The 22,767-nt window shown below is 36.8% G+C and overlaps 2 protein-coding genes and 1 pseudogene across 2 annotated transcripts; all 3 read left to right on the top strand.

Moving 5' to 3' along the window:
* The first annotated feature begins 564 nt into the window (after window positions 1-564).
* Window positions 565-1,509, top strand: LOC118854930 (olfactory receptor 508-like). The gene has a single exon (XM_036765111.1). The coding sequence runs from the start codon at window positions 565-567 to the stop codon at window positions 1,507-1,509; it is 945 nt and encodes a 314-aa protein (XP_036621006.1).
* A 4,849-nt stretch (window positions 1,510-6,358) lies between these two features.
* On the top strand, window positions 6,359-6,551 carry LOC118855462 (annotated as a pseudogene).
* A 12,608-nt stretch (window positions 6,552-19,159) lies between these two features.
* On the top strand, window positions 19,160-20,618 carry LOC118854263 (olfactory receptor 508-like). The gene has a single exon (XM_036764621.1). The coding sequence runs from the start codon at window positions 19,674-19,676 to the stop codon at window positions 20,616-20,618; it is 945 nt and encodes a 314-aa protein (XP_036620516.1). The 5' UTR covers window positions 19,160-19,673.
* The last annotated feature ends 2,149 nt before the right edge of the window (window positions 20,619-22,767 follow it).

Here is a 22,767-nt window from a genome sequence, read left to right as displayed (position 1 = left end):
TGTCCCACAATAAAACACAATTAAGTAGTTTAATTATGGCATATGATAAATTAATAGAAGGCAAACAAAATATACAGACCTAAATGGAGACAATAAAATCTTGAATAATGAGCGGTCCAAAAAAACAAATCACAGAAGCAATTAATGATAGTGTGTAAGAAAATAACCATGATGAGACAACATACTAAAATTACTGGGATAAGTCTAAGATGATAATCAGACAAAAATTACACCCTGGACAGTAGATATTGACAAGATGGAAAAATAAGTTAAATGAATATAGAATTAAAAATAGAAATTCAATAAGTAAAGCAAAAGTATGCACCAAAGAGGAAATCTTGGAAATTATTTAAAAACAGACAAAGTAGAAAATAAAGACTCAAAGCCAATACAACTACAAACTTGTTCTTTGAAAAGATGAACAAAATCAATATAGTTAATATATTATTATATTAGTTATATAATAGTTAATCTGATTTTAAAATGAGGAAAATGGAATGAAACCTATTTGTAAAATATCCTATTGACTCTCTGTCTTCACTTTTGTTATACCAGGAATCACACATGGATTCTAAGCCATCAGGAAACTACACAGCAGTCACCAACTTCCTTCTGCTGGGATTAACAGATGATCCCCTTCTTTGTATCATCCTTTTTGTGTTATTTCTGGGGATATATGTATTCACAGTAATGGGAAATTTCTGCACAATCATTCTGATTAGGCTAAGTCCCCAGCTTCACACCCCTATGTACCTCTTTCTTAGTCATTTGGCTTTTGTTGATTTTTGGTATTCTACAGGTGCTACACCTAACATGCTCGCAAATTTTTTAGAGGAGGAAAATATCATCACTTATTCTGGCTGTATTACCCAGCTGTGTTCTCTGGTGACTTTTGGAGCCACAGAGTCCTTCTTGCTCACATCCATGGCATATGACCGTTACATGGCCATTTGTAACCCATTACTTTACTCTGTGAAAATGTCCAACCAGGTTTGCCTTCTGCTTATAGTGATTTCCTACATAGGTGGTTGTCTGAATGGAGTAACTTATACTGGCTGCTTATTGCATTTATCCTTCTGTGGACCCAATGTAATCGATCACTTTTTCTGTGACTTCTCTCCATTGATTAAGCTTTCCTGTTATCATACTTTTGCAGCAGAAATACTTCCTGCTATTTACTCAGCAGTAATAATATCTATAGCTCTTGTTACCATTGTCATCTCCTACCTGTATATCTTCATTACCATTCTCAGTATGAACTCAACAGAAGGAAGACACAAAGCCTTCTCTACCTGCACTTCCCACCTCACTGCAGTCACTCTATTCTATGGGACCATTATCTTTATTTATGTAATGCCTACATCCAGCTATTCTACAGATCAGAACAAAGTGGTATCCGTTTTTTATATTGTGGTGATCCCAATGTTGAACCCCATGATCTATAGCCTAAGGAACAAGGAGATTAAAGATGCCTTAAAAAGGCTGGTCAACAATAAAAGACATTATTAATTGTTAGAAGTATTGACAATTTCAGTTAAATAACATTCTTATGTGGAAATGTAATAATTAGGGCAACGTGATTTAATAGAGCACTGGAAACGTAATTATTTAAGCAATATGATTTAATGGAGTGCTGGACTGGAAGTCTAAAGAGATTTGGGTTTTAGTCCCAGTTATGGTCTTTGACTTTGGAAGAAGTGAATTACTCTCCCTGTTCCTCAGTTTCACCTCTAAAATTTGGGAGTTGGTCTACTTTATCTCTAATATCTGTGGTACAATGAAAACAGCTCTACATTTGGTATCATTAACTCTGAGTTCAAAACTCCCATTCACTTAATCTCTCTGGGCCATTTTCCCATGTTGGACTAGATAATTGATACAGTTCATCTAGTCAATCTTTCTCATTTCACAAAAGAGGAAACTGAGCCCCAGGAATGCTTAATAACTTGTCCAAGGAGATATAGGTAGTGAGTGTCAGAGCAGAATTTGAGCTCAGGTCTTCTGACTGTGGGGGCAATGCTCGTTTCACTGTACCACTGATGTCTGTTCTATCTCTGGATACATGATCCTTCAAAACTTTCAGCTCTAACATTCAATGCATTGATTGGTTGCATTATAAAATTGCACAGCCAAGTAGGGTTTGCAATATTTTTAACAGAATAGCTTTTTTCCTTTTTACATTTGATCCTTTTTCTTACTGTTTTTATTTTGTCCCTGTTTGTCTTATATCTGTTTAAATGTTTGTGATTCTCAAGGGAAATTTCAATAAAATCTATAAGCCAAAAAAAGAAAGCTGGGATATTCCTTGACTGCAATTGTCAAACACAGATTTTACAGAAAAAAAAATTTGTAAATCAATTGTATCCTTAATCCTTCTTTCCATTTGACTATGGCTACTCTCATTTTAAAATAGTACTGGTCTCCTATAGCTTTGCTTTAAGTGGTTTTCAGTAAATTAGCATATTTTATTCTGCCCCCCCCCAGTTTTCTTGCATATAGAAAATGTTGGGATTTACTTTTCTTATCCACTCTGCCACTTTTTTGTTTAATTGGATTTTTAATCTATTCATATGTAAGGTTTGATTTTCCTCTGTTTTTCTCTATTTCTTTTGTATTTTGTCCTTTTCAGTATTTTATCCTATCAGTATTTTGTCACTATTACTACTTTTGCTTAGAATACTTTATAATAGTCTTTTCTCATATTCTCTTGCTCATTCCTCTTTATCTGCCCTATCCAAAGTTCATTGAATTTATTTAAATTACTAATTTATTCCTTCTTTCCTCTTTCATGTTGAGCAAGAAAGAATTGATCAAGGTGAATATCAAAACAGGAATTCATTCTCTCCTTAAAAACAAACACTCCCCTCCCCCACCCGCCCCAAAGAAAAGCCTTTAAAGACTAGATTGCTTGCATAACATAGTCTTGATTATTTGATTAATTTGCCTTTTAGGTATTTCTGTTGTTAAGGGTATGTACAAATTGAATATTCTGTTCATTTCTTTTTTTAATTTTTTACAGAAATGCATTAAATTGCTCTATTGAAGGTTCTTATTTTTCATTAATTATTAGGCTCTCATTTGCAAGATATGTTATTTTAGCTGGCTAATTGAAGAACTTGGCTTTTGGGAACACATGATTCCATTCTTTCCACTAATTTCTCATGACTGTGGAATAATCCTAGATTATTCAAATGGGCATTCCTTCACACCTAAAGATATTTTTTCCTGCCTGCTTGAAAAGTTTAGTATTTATTATTAAAATTGTGAAATCTACCCACTGCCTACTGAGGAATTTTAAGTGTATTTTTTCCTGATTGTGATCTTTGGATTTGATGAACCAGTGATTTGTTTTCTATATTTAAATATTCTAGGCAGCTTCATGCATTATTTCCTGCCCTGTTATTCAGAGCTTTCCACTTTAGCATCATATTTTTTCTTTTTTTTTTACCTACATTAGCTGTATTTTTAGAAAGAAAGATTAAAAATATGCTTCAATCTGAAATGTGAGTCCATCATTTCTTTATCTGGAGGTAGATAGCATGTGTAATTATGAGTCCTTTGGAATTGTGTTTGGTCATTATGTTGATCACAGTTACAAAGTCTTTCAAAGTTGATTATCTTTACAATATTGCTATTATTGTGCGGATTGTTCTGATTCTCATTCGCTTTGTATCAATTCATAAAGGTTTTCCCAGGCTTTTTCTGAAACCTTCTTCATTATTTTTACAGCACAATAAGATTCCATCACACTCATATACCATAACTGGTTCAGTCATTCCCCTACTGATGAGCATTTCATCAATGTCAAATTCTTTGCTACTACAAAAAAAGCTGATATAATTATTTTTGTACATATGGGTCCTTTCCTCTTTCTTTGATTTTGTTGGGATATAGCTCTAGGAACCCTATTGATAGGCCAAGATAGATGTGCAATTTGATAATTCCAAGCTGCTTTGCAGAATGGTTGGATTAGTTCACAACTCTACCAACAATGCATTACTGTATCTCTTTTCCCATATCACCTCCAGAATTTGTTATTATCTTTTTTGGTCATATTAACCTCTTTGATGAATGTGAGGTCATTCCTCAGAGTTGTTTTAATTTTCATTCCTTTAATTATCAGTTATTTACAGCATTTTTAATGTGACTTTGATTTGCTCTTCCAAAAACTGCCTGTTCATATGTTTGACCATTTATCAATTAGGGAATGGCCGTTACTGATTTTTACATGTATTTTTATATATTTCATTAAACATTTCCCAATTATGTGTAGAAATTAAAATGATTTTTTTTAAAAAAACTTGAGTTCCAAATTTTCTTCCTTTCTCCTTCCCTTCAATCATCCCTGAGAAGGCAAGCCGATTATACATGTAAAGTCATGCAAAACACATTTCCATATTAACCGTATTGCAAACCAAAATGCACACAAGATCCCAATAAAAAGAAAGTTTTAGAAAAGTATGCTTCAATCTGCATTCAGAATTCATTAGTTCTTTCTCTGGAAGTAGATAGCATTTTGCATCATGGGTTCTTTGGAATTGTCTTGGATCGTTATTTCAATCAGAATAGCTAAGTCTCTGTCAGTAGATCATCATAACAATATTGTTCTTATTGTGTACAATGTTCTTCTGGTTTTGCTCATTTCACTTTGCATCCATTCTTATAAATATCCTCAAGTTTTGCTGAGACCATCCTGCTCCTTATCTCTTAGAGCACAATAGTATTACATCCAAATATATCCCATATACCACAATTTGTTCAGCCATTCCCCAATTGAGGGCATTCCCTCAATTTCCAATTCTTTGCTATCACAAAAAGAGTTGCTATAAATATTTTTGTACAAATAGATCTTCTCCCATTTTCTTTGATCTCTTTGTGATATAGACCTAGTAGCAGTATTGCTGTACATTTCTATAGCCCTTTGGGTGTAGTTCCAAATTGTTTGAATGAAACTTATTCTTGTAAATTTGATTCAGTTCCCTATATATTCTAAAAATGAGACTTTTATAAGACAAACTTGCTGCAAAGATTGTTTCCCAGTTTCCTGTTTTTCTTCTAATTTTAGCTTCATTAGTTTTGTTTGTTCAAAACTTTTTAAAATTTAATTTAATCAAAATTATCCATTCTATCTTTTGTAAACACCTCCATCTCAATTGGTCATGAACTTATCCACTATCTGTAGGTCTGGCAGATAATTTATTCCTTGTTTCACTAATTTACTTATGATATCACCCTTGATGTCTAAATTATGCACCCATTTTGAGTTTATCTCAATATGAGGTGTGATATGTCGATCTATGCCCAGGTTCTGCCAGACTACTTTCTAGTTTTATGAAGTTTTTCTCAAATAGTGAATTCTTGCCCCAATAGCTAGCATTTTCCCACTTCATTAAAGACCAGATTACTATATTAAATTGTTTCTGTATTTAATGTGCCTCATCTCTTCCCCTAATTAGTCTTTCTCTTTCTTATCCAGTACCAATTTTTTGATAATTACATCTTTTTAGTATAGTTTGAGATCTGGTACTACCAGACCTCCTCTCTTCCCATTTAAAAAAGGATTTCCTTAATATTTTTATCTTATCTTCATTCAGATGAATTTTGTTGTTATTTTTCGTAATTCTTTGGTGGTTTGATTAGTATGACATGGAATAAGTAAATTAATTTAGGTAGATACCATTATTATCCTTATTTTACAGATAAAGAAACCAAGGCAAACAAGTTATATGACTTGCCTAGGGTTGCACAGCTACTAAGTGTCTGAGGCTGGATTTGAACTCAAGTTTTCCTGACTCCAGGCCTGGTGCTCTATCCACTGTATCTCCTAGCTGCCCCCAGTGATACTGAGTATGAGCTCTAAATAGTTAAATACACCTAAAGTTACTTAATGAATCTTTTACCTTGTGCTGCATTTTTGTCTTCCTCTTGTGAAGATTAAGCTTTCCTTACTCTATATCTCTCAAAGCACTTTCATTTCTACTGTCTCATTTGATTTCCATAACAACTCCATGAAGTAGGTATAGTATCTATATATAAAATAAAACAAGAAACTCATCCTAAAATGGAATGGCTTGCACTGGCGCATAATGAGTTGTCTCTAGAAGTGCTCAAGAAGATGCTAGATATCAATTGCCAGGGCTGTCATAGAGGGTTTTCTCATGCTTTACTTAAAAATCAAGCAATTAGTTAAAGAATCTCACAATACATTAGCTACAGATCCGGGACTAGAACTTGGGCCTCCTACCTCTAAGCCCCAACTTACTTCCTCTATATTACTAGGATCATGTAAAAAGTAATTCTAGATGGAAGAGGGGGAACATCTGACAGTGTGCCCACCACCAGTGCCACCACCCTCGCCATGATCATTCTGGTGTGCTGCTTCACATGCGACAAGATCATGGGAGGCCTACCTGGGACTGCTGCAGGCAGAGTTCACCAAAGAGGACGCCCTGCACTTGATGGGCCTGAAGTGCTATTGCTGCCATCAGATGCTGCTGGTCCACATGGACCTGATAGAGAAGCTTCTCAACTACGTGACCCTGAAGAAGTGAGCCCCTATCCCTGAAGTCCAGCTCAGCCATTGGTCACATGGAGAAGCCTCCACCCCCGAAGACCTTCATCAGATATCTCTCATGTGGCAGAGTACTCATCCCTGAAGGCTTTCATCAGCTATCTGTCACATAGAGGAGGTCCCACCCCTCAAGACCTTCATCAGCTATCTGTCATATGGAAGAGCCCCCATCCCTGAATGTTTGGCTCAGTGTTTCAACAATTTGGCTAGCAGCTGCAGTGGGGGTGTAAAACCAACAACAACCAGCTCACAGGAAGCTGTCAACACAGGTTCTTTTGATCTGCTTTACTAAGGAAAGCAACATTAAGGGGTTAACAATGCTATTTTAATCCAGCATACAAATACCATTCGCTTAGTTCAGGGGGAAGAGCCAGCACCCTGAACTTCAGAGCAAATACAAACAAATTACAAACATCAACAGACAGACCTTGTCTGATTCAAATCTCAATTCATAGTTACCAGAGTTTAACCAAGTCCGAACATTGGGCAAGCTGGAGGACTCTTGACTGCAGCTGCCCGGAGTCTCCACATCAATGCACCAAAAAGAGTGAGAGCCCTAAGCAAATAGCTCTGTCTTCTCTTTTTATACAGTTTCAGATGTCATCAAATATCATCTGAGTGACCAGAACTGAGGCTCCTTCGATTGGCTCTGCTGTTAGCACCTCCCTTAATTGGCCCCACCTGGAGCCCCACCTTAGTTACCAATTCACACCCACATTGGCTTAGCACCTAACAGATAGGGGTTTGGGCCTGGGGCTTAGCACCTAGTAAGACTCAAAGACACTCAATTAATCAAAGGAAACAAAGGCCAAACTCTTCAAGGGCACTTGGTTGAACTAAGTGCTAAGAGCCCGTTTTGATTGCCAATACACTCAGCTATCTGTCACAAGGCCTCCAGAAATGTCAATAAACCCACTATTGGGAAAAAATAATTCTACTTCCTTTTAGATCAGTGACCATGTCATACTTATCCTGCCTCCACTGCAGTCCTCTCTCTGGAGGAGGACTGATCAGGTAGTAGATAAACAGTAGAGACTTATTCTTGGATTTCTAATGTTTATTTCCTAGTGTAATACTTGTTAGTGCCTGAAGTACAACTGTCTCACCCTTCTATCCCACAAATAGAAGTGTTCTAGCTACTGACTAATTAGCCTCTAAAAAGTCTCAGTCACAGGTAGTGCTATACAGTGATAAGGCCTCTTGTGGTGGGATTTACTCACACTTTCTTGGCTACCTGTATATACCTTCAGTTGATTCCTTTGTATTGTTAGTAGTCTCACTCTTTTAGTGATTGTTATCTTTTATGTTGCACCTTGAGTGCTCCAAGAGGTGAAAACTCTGCTTAATGATCTTAGCCCTTGCACTTGGGGAGTAGTAATTTACCCTACTTTTGCCGAAGTTGGATGAAATCACCTTATACAAGTTTGACTAGTCTCATTACTCTTTTTTCCTAGGCCTGAATCCTCTATTCTGCCCTTCCACAACTGCCTATTGATATATTACTGAAACCCTAATGCTACCTTCACTAGGAAGACTTCCTATATCCCCAAAACGGCAAGTAATCATGCCTACATTTCTTCTTATGGCCGTTTGTACTTCTCCTGTGCACCTAATATATAATCTAAGTTTATTGTATCATTTGTGTATTTTTCTTATATCTTCCTACTAGGATTTTAGGATCATAGATTTAAAGCTGTAAAGAACCTTAAAGATGATCTAGTCAAACTCCTTGATTTTACATAAGAGGAGATACTCTCAGAGAAAATAAATAACTACTGACATGCCACAAAACCAGTAAAGGTTATGAGAGTCTAATTCGGAACCTAAGTCTCCTGTATCCCAGTTCAAAATTGACAGTATGAGAGCCAGCATGAGTAGAAACAAAAGGAGCCCAGGAGAAATCTTGATTATCCTAAACACAATATGAGATTCTTCAGACCATCCCAGCCTGGCCCCTTATTGATTAGTAAATTGTCATGCAAGCCACTAAGAGCATTCTGAGAAGAAATGGGAGACAACTGAAGGTTTCTGGGTGAACTCTATCCCTATAATGTACTCCCTTCTCACTTCTGGCTCATAGAATCCTTATCTTCCTTCAAGTCACAGTTCAAGCAACACCTTCCATATGAAGTCTTTGCTGGTTCTCCTTTTCTTCTCCAAATTGCTACTGTCCTCCCTCTCTAGCTTGTGTATTTTTTGTGGGTGTACAATCTTTATATGTATTTTGTATATATTGTATATTTACTTGTTGCCTCCTTATTAGAATTTAAGCTCCTTGAGAGTAGGGACTGTTTCACTCTTTGTACTTTCATTCCAAGCCTAGTACATAATCAGTGCTTTATAGATATTTATTGATTCATTGAGAGAATGGGAAGTTTCCCCCTATCCTTGCAAGTTTTTCATAGGAGTCAGGGCTTTATCAACCATACCTTCCTTTGTGAGATAGAACCCATTAGTGTATGGGTATAGAGAATGTTTTTACTACTTGGTTCTATTCTTTGGTCTTCTAATTTTTGTTCTTAATGTTGTTTTATATTTTAATCAAATACTTTTGCTATTAATGTGTCTCTTATATTGTCTGGAAATAAAAATAGAAAGATTTATACATATTTCTCAACTGTGCATGACACCTTTACAAAAATTGATCATGTCTTGGAGTAAAAAAAAACCATCACAAACAAATGCAGAAAAGCAGAAATATTATATAAATCTTTTATAGATCTCAACAGAATAAAATTATAGAACCATTGAAAATGAATATTTTGAGGCAATCAGGCTTAAGTGACTTGCCCAGGGTCACACAGCTATTAAATGTCTGAGGTTGGATTTGATATCAAGTCCTCCTGAATCAAGGGTCAATTCTCTTATCCACTGTACCACTATGCTGCCCTGAAAACAAATATTAAACATCATCTGGGTAAATAGCTTAAACCTAAAGAATAGTTGAGTTAGGACATTTCATAGAAGTGACAGTTTCATTCAAGATAATGACAATAATGGGACAGCACTGCATATTTTGAGGGGGTATAGACAAAGCAGTCCTTAAGGAAAACTTTACATCTCTAAAAACTTATATGTATTTATTTTATTTTATTAACAAAAAGGAGAAAGAATAGATAAATGAATCAGTAATGCATTTTAATGAATAGTTGCAGCCATTCTAGAAAGTAATTTGAAATTAATTCCAAAAAGCTACTAAACGTACTGTACCCTTTGACTCATCTATACTACTGCTTGGTCTCTATCCAGAAGAAAAAAGAAAGAGGAAAATATCCTTTATGTGCAAAAATATTTATAGCTACTCTTTTTTGTAATGTCAAAAATATAGAACCTAAGGGGATGTTCATCATTTGAGGTATGGCTAAATAAGTTTTGGCATTTGAATGTGATGGAGTTATTGTATATTAAATAAATGAGAGACTTATAAGAACTGGTGCAGAATTTAGTAAGCAGAAACAGAACAACTTACACCATAACATACATATTATAAATTAAACAATTTTGAATTTGAAAAGTAAGAACTATGCTCAATACAATGAACATGATTCCAAAGAACTGACGATGAAACATGCTATCCAATTACACAGCGATGGATTTAGAACACAGGATTGTACATACGTACATACATACATACATACATACATACAGACGTATGTAGGTATGCATATGTTCTAAAGTCATGTTAGATTTTTTGACTGTCATTTCACACTATTAATTCACATATAGCTTGCATTTCACTTATTTTTTCACAGGTATTGTAGTGTCACCATGCTGTCCCTATCTTGTTCTTGTGCAATGAATTTTTTAATCCCATTCAGGACTTTATCTTTATCTTTATTAAATTTCTTCTTACAAGTTCTAGCTGAGTATTCCAGTCTTTTTTAATGGTGATCTTATCCTCCAACACATAAATATCTAAATATCCACCAACATATAAATTATCATTCTCAGTTTTGTGTCTTCTGCAAATTTGATGTTATCTCTTTTTGTCTATGTCATGAATAAAAATGTTGTGCAATACAGGGCCAAAGACAGATTTCAGGGCCATTCCACTGGAGAATTCCTTCCAGGTATATATTGATTCATTCATTTCAATTAAATGATACTTCAAATCTGGTCATTCAATGAGTTTGAAGTCACCTATTACATGCTCATAGCTGTCCATCAAGTCTACAAGGATTATATGGTAGATTTTGTGAAACATTTTGCTGAAATAAACATATTATCTATAGAATTCACCTGGTTGACCATTCATTTGTTCAATAAGCGTGCATTAAGCAGCCATAATATTCTAGGCACTGTGCTAGGTGATGGGGTTTCAGTGCCAAAAATGAAAAAGTTGCTGGATTTGATGAGCCTACATTCTACTGGAGGAAACAATATGTATACATATAAGTATATATAAAATATGTACAAAATAAGTAAAAAAGTAATTTGAGGCAAGATACTATGAGCCAAGGGTGTATACCAGGAAAAACTCTGGGAAAGAAGTGCTACTTAAGCTGAGCTTTTAAGTAAGCTAGGAATTTAAAAGGATAGGCAGGAGAACAGGGTACGTTCCAGGCAGAGATACAGATAGAATGTCATAAAAAGGGTTACCATGTTCATAGTAGAATTTTTTGTAGTAGCAAAAAACTGGATACAAAATATGTGTCCATCAGCTGGGAAATAGCTGAAACATTGAGGAATATTAATAGAATGGAATATTTGAACACTAATGAATAATGGACATGCAGACTGAGATAGCTTTTATGAACAGAAGCAGAGTGAAGAAAAGAGAATCAGGAAAATAATCAGCACAATGACTACAATCCTGTAAATGAAGACTGCCCAAAAAGACAACATAATTCTGGCTAATTAATTTATAGAAGAGAGGATGGATTAGTAGCAGGGAGACCCATTATGAAGCCACTGCAATAGACCAGGCAAGAGGTGATGAGAGCTTGTACTAGTATAGTGTTTCTGTGAGTGGAGAGAACGGATAGATGTGAAGGATATTGTAAAAGTAGCAAACTTCAATTTTAAAAAGATGCCCAGGATAACCATCTCTTTTTTTCTCACTGGGCTATACTGCTTTAGATTTCTCCAATATTCCTTTCCAACATACTTTTCCCTTTCCTCCCTCCCCCCACCCCCAGCTATTTATTTTTTTGTGGTGTCTTCTGCCACTAGATGGCAAGCTTCTTGAGGCTAAGAACAATCTTTCTCTTTCATATTTGTATGCCCAGTGCTTATAACTGTGTCTGGCACATAGGAGGTGCTTAACAAGTTCTTATTGACAGACTGATTGAAACCTAGCAACTGTTTAGATATGTGGAATGAGGGAAAGGGAAGACTCAAAGATGACACAAAAGTTGCCAACTTAAGTGACCATTAATGGTCCCTTAAAAGAAATAATGAAGCTTAGAGAAAGAGTTAGGCTTTGGGGAAAAGTTCCAGTTTGGGTAGCTTATTTTGAGATGCCTATGGGATATCTAGGTGATGATACCTAACAAGCAGTTGGTAATGTGAAATGAGTTCAGCAGAGATTGAGACTACATACATATATTTGGGAGTCATCAGGACAGAGATGAGAGATGATAATTGAATCCATGGGAGCTGATGAGATCATGAGAAAGTGAACATTGAGAAGGAAGAGGGCCCAGGATAGAACTTTGGGGAACATCTCTGCTTAAAGAATGATAAGATATCACAGAAGCAATAGGAGAGAGAGACTGACAGAGACAGAGAAATAAGAGAGAGAGAGAGAGAGAGAGAGAGAGAGAGAGAGAGAGAGAGAGAGAGAGAGAGAGAAACAGAGACACAGACAGAAATAGAGAAAGAGAAAGGAAAAAAGTGGCAGGGAGGGAGAGAGTATATAGGACGATGGTAGAGCAGTTCAAAGTATGAGAAAAGCTACAGGGATACCTAATAGAATGAGGATTAAGGAAAGCCTTCCTCAGTTCAGAGATTATTGATGAACTTGGACTCAATATGTCCAAAACTGATCTCATCTCTCTCCCCAAACTCACCTCTCTTCCTAACTATTCTATTTTTGTGGAAGCTACTACCATCCTTTCAATTACCCAGTTTTGTAATCTAGGAGTCATCCTCAACTCTTCACTCTCCTTTACTATGATATCTAATATGTTGACAAATCTTACTGATTCTACCTTCAAAAAGTTTCTTATATCTATCCCTTTCTCTCCACAAACAAGACCATCTCCTTAGTCAGGACCTCTACTGACCATTCTGGAATTATTGCAATAGCTTCGTACTTGATCTCACTGCTTTTTGTCTTTCCTCTGCAATCAGTACTTCACGCAGTGATAGTCACATAGTGACATACCTCAGTTCCAGGCAGATCTTACCATGTCACTCACTGCCTCAAGGAGACCAAAGATTAAGTCTTGGTACACTTAATTCTTTCATTTAGAATTCAAGCCCTGGGCCCACACTATTCTGGCCGGTGAATGCTTCAGGAATCACATGGCCATGACTCCAGTCAAGCTTCACTTAACACATTTTATATTTCTGCCATCTTCTTGTATGAATACCCTCTTCTCCTCCCCACTTTTTGCTTCTAAAATCATAATCAAATCAATCCTACTATTGGTACTGGTAAGGGTTTGTTCATTTACACCCTTATGGCAATACTCAACGTCCCTGTGATTGTTTAAACCAAAACACATTTCCCAACTTATGATTCCTGTATAGTGTTGTCTCCCTTTTTAGAAAATACGCTCCTTGAGGACAGGGATTGTCTTCCTATTCTATTTGTATCCCTAGTACCTGAAATATGTCAATGAATGTATGTCTTAATAAGTACTTTTACAGTATGTAATAAGTGCTTTTTCATTCATTCAAGGAGTTCCAGGGGCCCCCTTTCACCTCTAGGATCAAATAATAATAATAATAATGATAGCTAGCATTTATATAGCATTCTTAAGACTTACAAAGCACATTAGCTGTGTTATTTCATTTGAGCCTCACAACAGCCCTGTGCTATTAATAGGTGCTATTAGTATCCCCACTTTACAGTGAGGAAAATGAGGCTGGGGAAGGTTAAGTGACTTGTCCAGGGTCACACAGAGAATAAGTGTTTGGGGCAGGATTTGAACTCAAGTCTTCCTGCCTCAGAGTCCAACCTTCTGTCCATTGCAACAACTAGCTGCCAAATATACACTTTTCTAATATTTAAAGCTCTTCAAAATCTATGTCTAGCTCCCCTTTTAAGACTTATGCATGTTATTCTGCTTCATTCACTCTGCAATCCAGACAAACTGGCCTACTTTTATTCTCAAAAAAAATGATAGTCCATCTCCCAACTCTAAGCCTATGTACTGGCAGGTCCCATGCCTAGAATTCCCTCTCTCCTTATTTCCACTTAGAATCCCTAGCCTCCTTCAAAATTCAGCTTTTTTAAACCTTTTCCTAATTCCCTCAGTTTTACTTCTACTTATATGTGCACTCAGTTCTCCCCAAAAAGAGCAAAGCCAGAAAAGTTAATTCCTCATCATGTATTCCCTCCTCATCTCTGCCTCTTAAAATCTTTAACAACTTTCAAGATTCAACTGAGGTGCCAACCTCTGCATAATGCATTTTGTATTTTCATAGCTATTAGTGTTCTCCCTCTTAACAAATTATTTTGCATTTAGATATTTGTTTAATTGTTGTACTCCACACGCATATCCCATAGTAGAATGTAAGCTCCCCAAAGGCAGGTGCTACTTTGCATTTTACTTTTATATTCCCAGCATTTATCATAATATCCTGCACATAGTAGGAATTGAAAAAAAAAACATAATTGTCAAATTGAATGGAGTAATTGAAGTAAACTTCCCATCATGGAAAGACTAAAAGCATATGGTTTCAAGTACTGGCTTTGATGAGAACATTTTTGTATCTGTATCCCCAACCCCAGTGTAGCCAGAATGGACTTTGTTTTCTTTGAATGACTTAGCTTGCCTCGTTGAGCTTCCCTGGACGCTGGGGCTTGCTCTTCTGGGGCAGGAGGCCCAGCGACCATGCCAGGGATCAGAGAGCTTCCTGTGTGATGAGTCATGGGGCTGGCTGAGGGAGGTGTGTTAACGTGGTCTACGCTAGGGGGAGGGGCCAAGTCAAGAACCAATCGGCCCTGGTCGTTCAGGCAGCGCTTGATGATGTCAAAAACTATAAAAGGGGAGAGGACAGCTTGAAGATCCTCCTTTTCTTTCCAGTTGGAGCCAGAGACGTCTACAGCCGAAGCTGAGCTGCCGGTAGCAGAGCTGACTAGAGGCTAGTGGGTAATCTTCTTACCGTAGAGGGGAAGCATGTATACGATTTTGCCTTATACCATCTCGCTTCTCTGTGGCCTCCTGGTTACCCTTGTAAGGCGGACTTATTGGGCCTGGAAGCTTTTGATGAAAATATCAAAATGGGGACGCTGGTTTGTGGGCTTGTTATTGTGGAGTGTAAATACATGCTTTAGTTCTCCTGCCTTCTGCCTAGAGAATTCCTTATATCCTGCGGTTCCGGACCTTTTAGGGACATATGAGATTCTCTTTGAAATCATAAATTCTGCCTTCCTAAAATACCCAGCAGAATGATTAGCATAATCAAAGCACTTTAATAAATATTGGTTGACTCCTTGATTGATTCTTATGCAGTATTTGGCACCTTTATTCTCTCCCTCTGCCTGGATGCTTTCTTCTCCCCAGACTTTCGACATCACATTGTTGGTTCTCTCCTTTCCTGTCTGACTGCTTTGCTGTTTCACTTTTAATATCTCCTTGGTTAGTAATTGAAGTAGTACCTAAAGTACTCTGTTTAGCCATACTGTTGTCATTTTCTATACTCCCTTCTTTGGCAACCTCAACTGTCAGCCTCCGGGTAAATGACTACTCTTTCTCTTCATATATGTGTGGGTGTATGTGTGTGTGTTGTGTGTATGTATGTATACACACACACACACACACACACACACACACACATATATATATATATATATACATATATAATATATACACAATGCACATACACTAATAGATAAGGTGTGTGTGTGTGTTTATCCATATATATCCAAATTGACCTTGGGCAGCTAAGTGGCATAGTGGATAAAGCACTGGGCCTGTGGTCAGGAAGACTCATCTTCCTGAGTTCCAATCTAGCCTCAGGGACTTATTACCTGTGTGACCTTGGGCAAGCCACTTTAGCCTTGTTTGCATCAGTTACCTCATCTATAAGATGAACTGGAGATGGAAATGGCAAACCATTGTAGTATCTTTGCCAAAAAAAAAACCCAAAACCAAAATGCATCATGAAGAGTAAGACATAACTGAAAAATGACTAAACAAAAACAAATCAAAGTTGACTTCTCTTTTGAACTCAAAACGATCTGTGTGACATTTACACCTTGATACCTACTTGAGACCTCAAAACCAACTTCTATAAAACCAAGTCCATCCTTTTAGCACCAAAGCCATTTATTTTCACTCAGCAATCCCCTCCATTCCATTTCCCCCACTACTGCTTCATACCTACTGCCACCATCCTAGTTAAGGTCTCAATTACCTCTTGTCGTGTCTTTTGCTAGGACGTCAATAACTTCCTCCCTTTGTTATCTCCTGCTGCTCATTCATCATTCACCCCCCCGCAGAAGAATTTTCATTATGTTTACCTATGAGTCACATCACTCTGCCACTCTAAATCTACAAGAAGCCTGGAGATAAAGATTCATGTTGAGGCACAGATTCAATCTAGCAATAGGTTGAATCTGGTCCGCTTGTGAAAACAGGCATCACAAAGGGTGGGATTTCTTAAGGCAGCCCATTCTGCCAAAAAAAGATTCATGTTGATTGAGAACATCAGTTTTTAAAAAATATTTGCTATGGAGTGGATGGCAAAGTGAACTGTAAAATTCCAAGGTTCCAATGAAATTTATTAATATATTTAGTGGAATTGGGTAACTCAGATTAAAATTAACCTTCAAGATTTTATTCTAATATTCTACATAATTTCTGCAGTCTCCATTTTGCCTTTGTCAATGCAGTCACAATAAGGAGATATAAATCTCTAAGTCGAGTAGCAAAGGACTTGGGAGAGCTTTATTTTTCTTATGCTGAAACAAACAGAATAAATTAATCCCTTAGGAAATTGCAGAGACTCAAATGTGATATTTGGGGCTGCAATTAACCCATCAATATATACCATGTACATGCCATTTTTAATGACCTAATGGGTATTTCCAAGAAAGTGCACTGAGGAACTTCTGGGAATCAGTCCCCAAATACCTGAAAATCCAGCATAAATATGATATGTCATTAACTGCATTTCCTTGAATGACTTCTCATTCCAAAAGGTAGGTTTTGTGGAGCAACATTCTTTCTTTTTCCCCTGGCTGTGTTTAGACCCTCCTAATTCTTGATGACCTGCTAATAGAAGGGAAGAGGGACATAGAAAATTTTTAACAGTATTCATTTTATATTAGGACACAGGATTCTTCCTTCCTATTTGGTGGCTTTATGAAGGTTGTTCCCCTTGCTTTGAAGCAACTCCTCCTTATACAGTCCTTCCTTATTTCTGCCTCTAAGAATCCTTAGCTACCATCAAGACACAGCTAGGTATGACCCCCTAAAGAAGGCATTTCCCATTTTCCATAGGTATATGTGTTCTCTCTCTTAATAAGTAATTTTACATTTAAATATCTGTGTAAATGTTGAACTGCCTCCCTCCCTCAGAATGTAAGCTTTTTGAAGGCAAGTGCTATTTTCCCTTTTCCCTCTAATTTATCAGCATGTATTCTAGCAGGAATTGAAAAAAAATTAATTGAATTGAGCAATTGAAGTAAACTTTCTGTTGTGGAAAGAAAAAAGAGACATAGTTTCAAGCCCTAACTTGGCTGTATGACCTTGCGTGAGTCACTAGACCTCTCTGAGTTTCTATTTTTTCATCTGTAATGTACGGAAAATAATATTTGCCTTACTTACCTAACAGGATTGTTGCGAGGTTGAAAGGAGAAAGCGTGTATGAAGTACTTGATCCCCATGAAGCTCAGTTCATATAAATGATGGGTACAGTTATTGCTAACTATTAGTTGGTAAGGATTTATATTTGATTTGGGGAGACATAGGATTTGCTCTGCAGAATATTTTAAAATTGATTTTCTCTGTGTGATATGGTGATAGTAGCTTGTCTTGTCTGAGAATGTGGTATAGTGAAAAGATCATTGGGTTTGGAATCTAAGGACTTGGTTCCAATTCCAAGCTCTACTGTTTTGCTACCATACACAATCACTTACCTTTTCTGAGTCTTCTTCTCCTCATTTGTTACATGAGGTGTCTGGGCTGGATGACTTCAGAAGTCCCTTGCAGCTCTAAATCAATGAACAGGAAGATTGGCTAGAAAAGCAAACAAAGTTCAAGGTGTGTGAAATGGCAGAGCCAGCCCTGCATCAAGATTGTAGTAGAAACAATTCACATGCGTATAAATCAAAGGCCTATTATGTTTAAAAATCTGTTCTTTAAAGCAGGTGCTCTAGTGATGGGATTCTTTGGCTTTTTTGTGGCATGGACTTCTTTTGCAAACTGATGAAATATGAGGATCCCTTCTCAGAATAATGAAATGTTGCTTATATTCATCATAATGGAAAGAAATCTTAAGTTTCAATTAGAGGTCAATGAACATAAATATACAATATTTTTTCCATCCAAGCTTATGAACCCCTTGAAAGGTGTCCCTGGGCTCCTTGGGGTTTGGGAGACTTCACAATAAGAACACTTATTCTAATTATATCATTCCATGGTCTACATCACAAAGCTGTAGACCTATGTTATTCATACGGGCCAAAAGGCAAAATTCCTTTCCTTTTACTTTGGACAAGTCACACGTTCTTTTGGAGAATAATGCCTGCCTCTCCCTTTCTGAAAGCAAGGAAGGTAGGAGCAAAAGATGAAAGTAACATAAAAGCACATTGGGAGTAACAGCCCTGTAGAAAGAAGTATAACCCAATGACATTTTGGTGGTTATATTTTGGGTTGAGAGAACATAGTCAAACCCCTTGAAAGATAGGAGAATGGTAAACCTACAGTTAGTTTCTTCCCTTGACTGATCCTCGGTGCTTGGTAATTTCCTTCTCCTAATCCTAATCCCAACATGAACCCCCAGTGGGATCTATATTAACATACTAGACTTTTTAATGTTAAATTCAGTCAAATTAGTGTTTTATCAGTGTCAGGCTGAGGGTAGGGTGGGAGGAGCAGCATGGTCTCGGTTATGCTAAAGTTTGACAAAATCACATTTGGCAGCCATGAGGAAATAGCGATAGTGAAAAAGACGGCCTTTCCTATGATCTAGATTGATGTGGTATGTGCAAAAGTGGATCGGTTAATCTAGATCTATTGCTGCAGTACACAGTCTCTTCTACTTGTCAGAAAAATAACTGACACTGACATAAACTGAACTTTAAAGTTTCAAAATGTCTTACACAGGTTGTCTCACTTGAGCCTCACAACACCAAAATCCTTTCCCAATTTTATAGATGAGAGAACAGGCTCAAAGTCTATCTCTCCACTTTGTCATGTTGTCTGTGCAAGCTAAGCAAAAGGACTAACTTCCTACCCGTTGTATCCACATTGCCTAGCATGGGGCTCTGCACATAGTAGATATACAAAAATATTTGTTAAATAAATATATTATTTAATATAAATTCACTACTGATATTTAGAGAGTTGCCAAGGAATCACCATTCTTTGTTCACTGACATGTTCATTTTAAGTTGTTATTTAATTGAGGATAGGGACCATCATTGAACTTGCTGACCCTCCAACTACTCTTGGTCAATTTTATTAATCTATGAAATTGGCACCCCTGCATACAAAAGGATTGTTGAGACCACCCAAATCATACAATCATCAAGGGAACATAGATTTTCTAAAAGGTCTCTAGAAAAGAATTGCTTAAAATAAAGAAGGATATTTTTGAGTGTGTGTGTGTGTGTATATATATATTTAAATTCCTAGTAGCCCCATTTCAGTATATTCTTTGATCAGGGCCAGCAGTACCAAGAAAGGAATTGTCACAGTTTTAAATTGCTCCAACCACCACTGAGTTTCAATCTTCACTTTTGTCATAGCAGGAATCAAACATGGAGTTTAAGCCATCAGGAAACTACACTGCAGTGACCAGCTTCCTTATTCTGGGATTAACAGATGATCACATTTTTTGTATCATTCTCTTTGTGCTATTTATGGGGATATATTTATTCACTGTAATGGGAAATTTCTGTACAATTATTCTAATTAGGCTGAGTCCACAGCTTCATACTCCCATGTACTTCTTTCTCAGTCATTTGGCTTTTGTTGATGTTGGGTATTCCACATCAGTTACACCTAACTTGCTAGTGAATTTCATGGTGGAGAAAAACATCATCACTTATCCTGGCTGTGTTACCCAATTATGTTCCCTGGTCACCTTTGGGGCCACAGAGTCCTTCTTACTTACATTCATGGCTTATGACCGCTACATGGCTATTTGTAACCCATTGCTTTACTCTGTGAAAATGTCAGACCAGGTCTGCTGTCTACTAATAGTGGCTGCCTATGTAGGTGGCTGTTTGAATGGGGTAACTTATACAGGCTGTTTGTTGAATTTATTTTTCTGTGGCCCTAATGTAATCAATCACTTTTTCTGTGACTTCTCTCCTTTGGTTAAGCTTTCCTGTTATCATGTCTTAGCAGCAGAAATACTTCCTGCTATCTACTCAGCAATAATAATAGCTATAGCTCTTACAACCATTGCCGTCTCCTATCTGTATATCTTCTTCACCATTCTCAATATGAACTCAACAGAAGGAAGACACAAAGCCTTCTCCACCTGTACTTCCCATCTCACTGCAGTCACTCTTTTCTATGGGACCATTATATTCATTTATGTGATGCCTACATCCAGTTATTCCACGGATCAGAACAAAGTGGTGTCCATCTTCTATATTGTGGTGATCCCAATGTTGAACCCCATGATTTACAGCCTCAGGAACAAGGAGATTAAAGATGCCTTAAGAAGACTGGTCAGTAGCAAGAGACATTCTTAATTATTGGAAATTCAATAATTTTAATTAAACAACACTCTTATAAAACACAAGAGAAAATACCATCATTTGAGTTATACTATTTAACAGACAGAGTACTCACCTGGTCATCAATAAAGATTCGGGTTTAGTCTCAACGATCTTACTGCCTACTTGTTTGACCATGGGAACAAGTGAGTTAGTCCCTCTGTGTTTCAGTTTCATCTTTAAAATTAAGGATTTCATCTAAGTCAGGGTTAGGGAACCTTTTCATGTTGGAAGGCCACATTAAAGAAATTTCAATTAGATATACTTAAAATGTACATTATTTTGTAAAAATCTAACAACTGTGTACTTAATCATTTCAAAAAAATGAAAACTATTTGTTAATTTTTAAGTTAACTAACCTTTTAATGACTTTGTTGTGTCCGCTTTTTATTGGAAAGCATTTGGGTATTTGGTTACAATATGAGGTCCGTAGTTTCAGTTGATCCTCTAGATGAGTATCAGTTATTTATGTCTTTAAGGGCATTTTGATTTGGCTTAGGTAGGAGAATGTAGATTTGCAGCAATAAGTGGTTGAGAAGCAAGAAAGTATTTTTGGGGAATGTTGCTGAAGCCATGTGTAGTCTACTGCATTTTTCCATATTTCAACTGGATTTTTCTTAGCAACAAACAATGACTTTAAAATGTCATCTACTGAGAGCTCAATCAATTCCATCTGCAATTCTTTAGGTGCCTTGGTGATATCAGCTAGGTGAGCATGAAATGCTAATTTGAGTGTGATGTTATGATTCTCAAAGTCCGTGAACTTTTGATTGTATTCTCCAATTAATAGGTCTATAACAGCTGAGTATTCTTCAGATTATTTGCATATGTCATCCCGCTCATCAATGACTTTTGCTAACTGAGGAAAAGGTTCATCCAGAATTTTCTTTTGAAGAACAAGGGTTTTGAAAAAAGATAGCTTTTTTCAAAATGGTTAGTTTTTTTTTTTGCCACATATCATATACAGACTTAGTTTTACCTTGCAAAGAAATATTCAAGTCATTTTGATTTGACGTGGTATCACATAGAAATTCAGCATTCCTACATAAATCTTTCAGTAATTCCCATTGCTGATTCCTTCTGTAAAATTTGGATTAAGTAAAAAGGCCACACGTGAGGACATAGAAGGCCACATGTGACCTGAAGGCTAAAGGTTCCCCACCCTTGATCTATGTGATCTCTAAAGTTTGTGGCATAATTTAAAAAGTGCTGGATTTGGAATTAAATCCTTCTCTGCCATTCTCTGTCTATGTAACCCATGGGTAACAACTACAACATTTAACATTTATATAGCTCTTGTTATGTGCCAGGCAAGTGCTTTACAAATATTTAAACCTCACAACAATCCTTGGAGGTTGGTGCTATTGTTATCCACATTTTACAGATGAGGAAATTGAGTCAGGTTGAGTGACTTGCCCAGGATCACAAAGCTATTAAGTATCTTGGACTGGATTTGAACTCAGCTCTTTCTGACTCCAGAGCTAGTGGTCTATCTACTTTGTTACCTTACTCATTTGTAGAATAAGGAAATTTGATTAGATGGCATTGAACATTACTTCCAATTCTAAATCTGTGACCCTATTATCCTGTCAGTTCTAACATTCTATGTATATATATATATATATATATATATATATATATATATATATATATATAGGTTGACATATGTTTTACATTAATAAAGTGTTGGCAATATTTTCAAAGCACTTTCACATCTGTTTCATTTGATCCTCACAACTTTTTCTGACCATGTCACCCCCATTCTCAAAATCCTTCAATGGCTTCCTATTATTTCTACAATCCAACATAAAGACTTTTGGCATTTAAAGTCCTTCACAATGTGACCTCTTCATGCTTTCAATCTTCTTATAGGCTTCTCCCTTCCATAGATTACATGAACCAGGTATGTACTAGCATACCTATTGCTCCTCACCCACAACACACTATCTCCATACTCCCTGTCTTTGTACTGGCTGTTCCCTAAGCCTGGATATGTTTTCCCTCCTCACTTCCAACTCTTCAAATCCTTTATTTCCTTTAACACTCAAATAATGTGTTGCCTTCCACTGGAGGCCTCTCTGGGTTCTCCCCCCCCCCATCCTAGTACCATCCCCTCAGGTAACAT

This window comes from Trichosurus vulpecula, chromosome 6 (assembly GCF_011100635.1).
Source record: "Trichosurus vulpecula isolate mTriVul1 chromosome 6, mTriVul1.pri, whole genome shotgun sequence".
NCBI classification, from domain to species: Eukaryota; Metazoa; Chordata; class Mammalia; order Diprotodontia; family Phalangeridae; genus Trichosurus; species Trichosurus vulpecula.
Note: the sequence above shows the minus strand (reverse complement) of the source record. Positions and strands in the feature narration are given on the sequence as shown.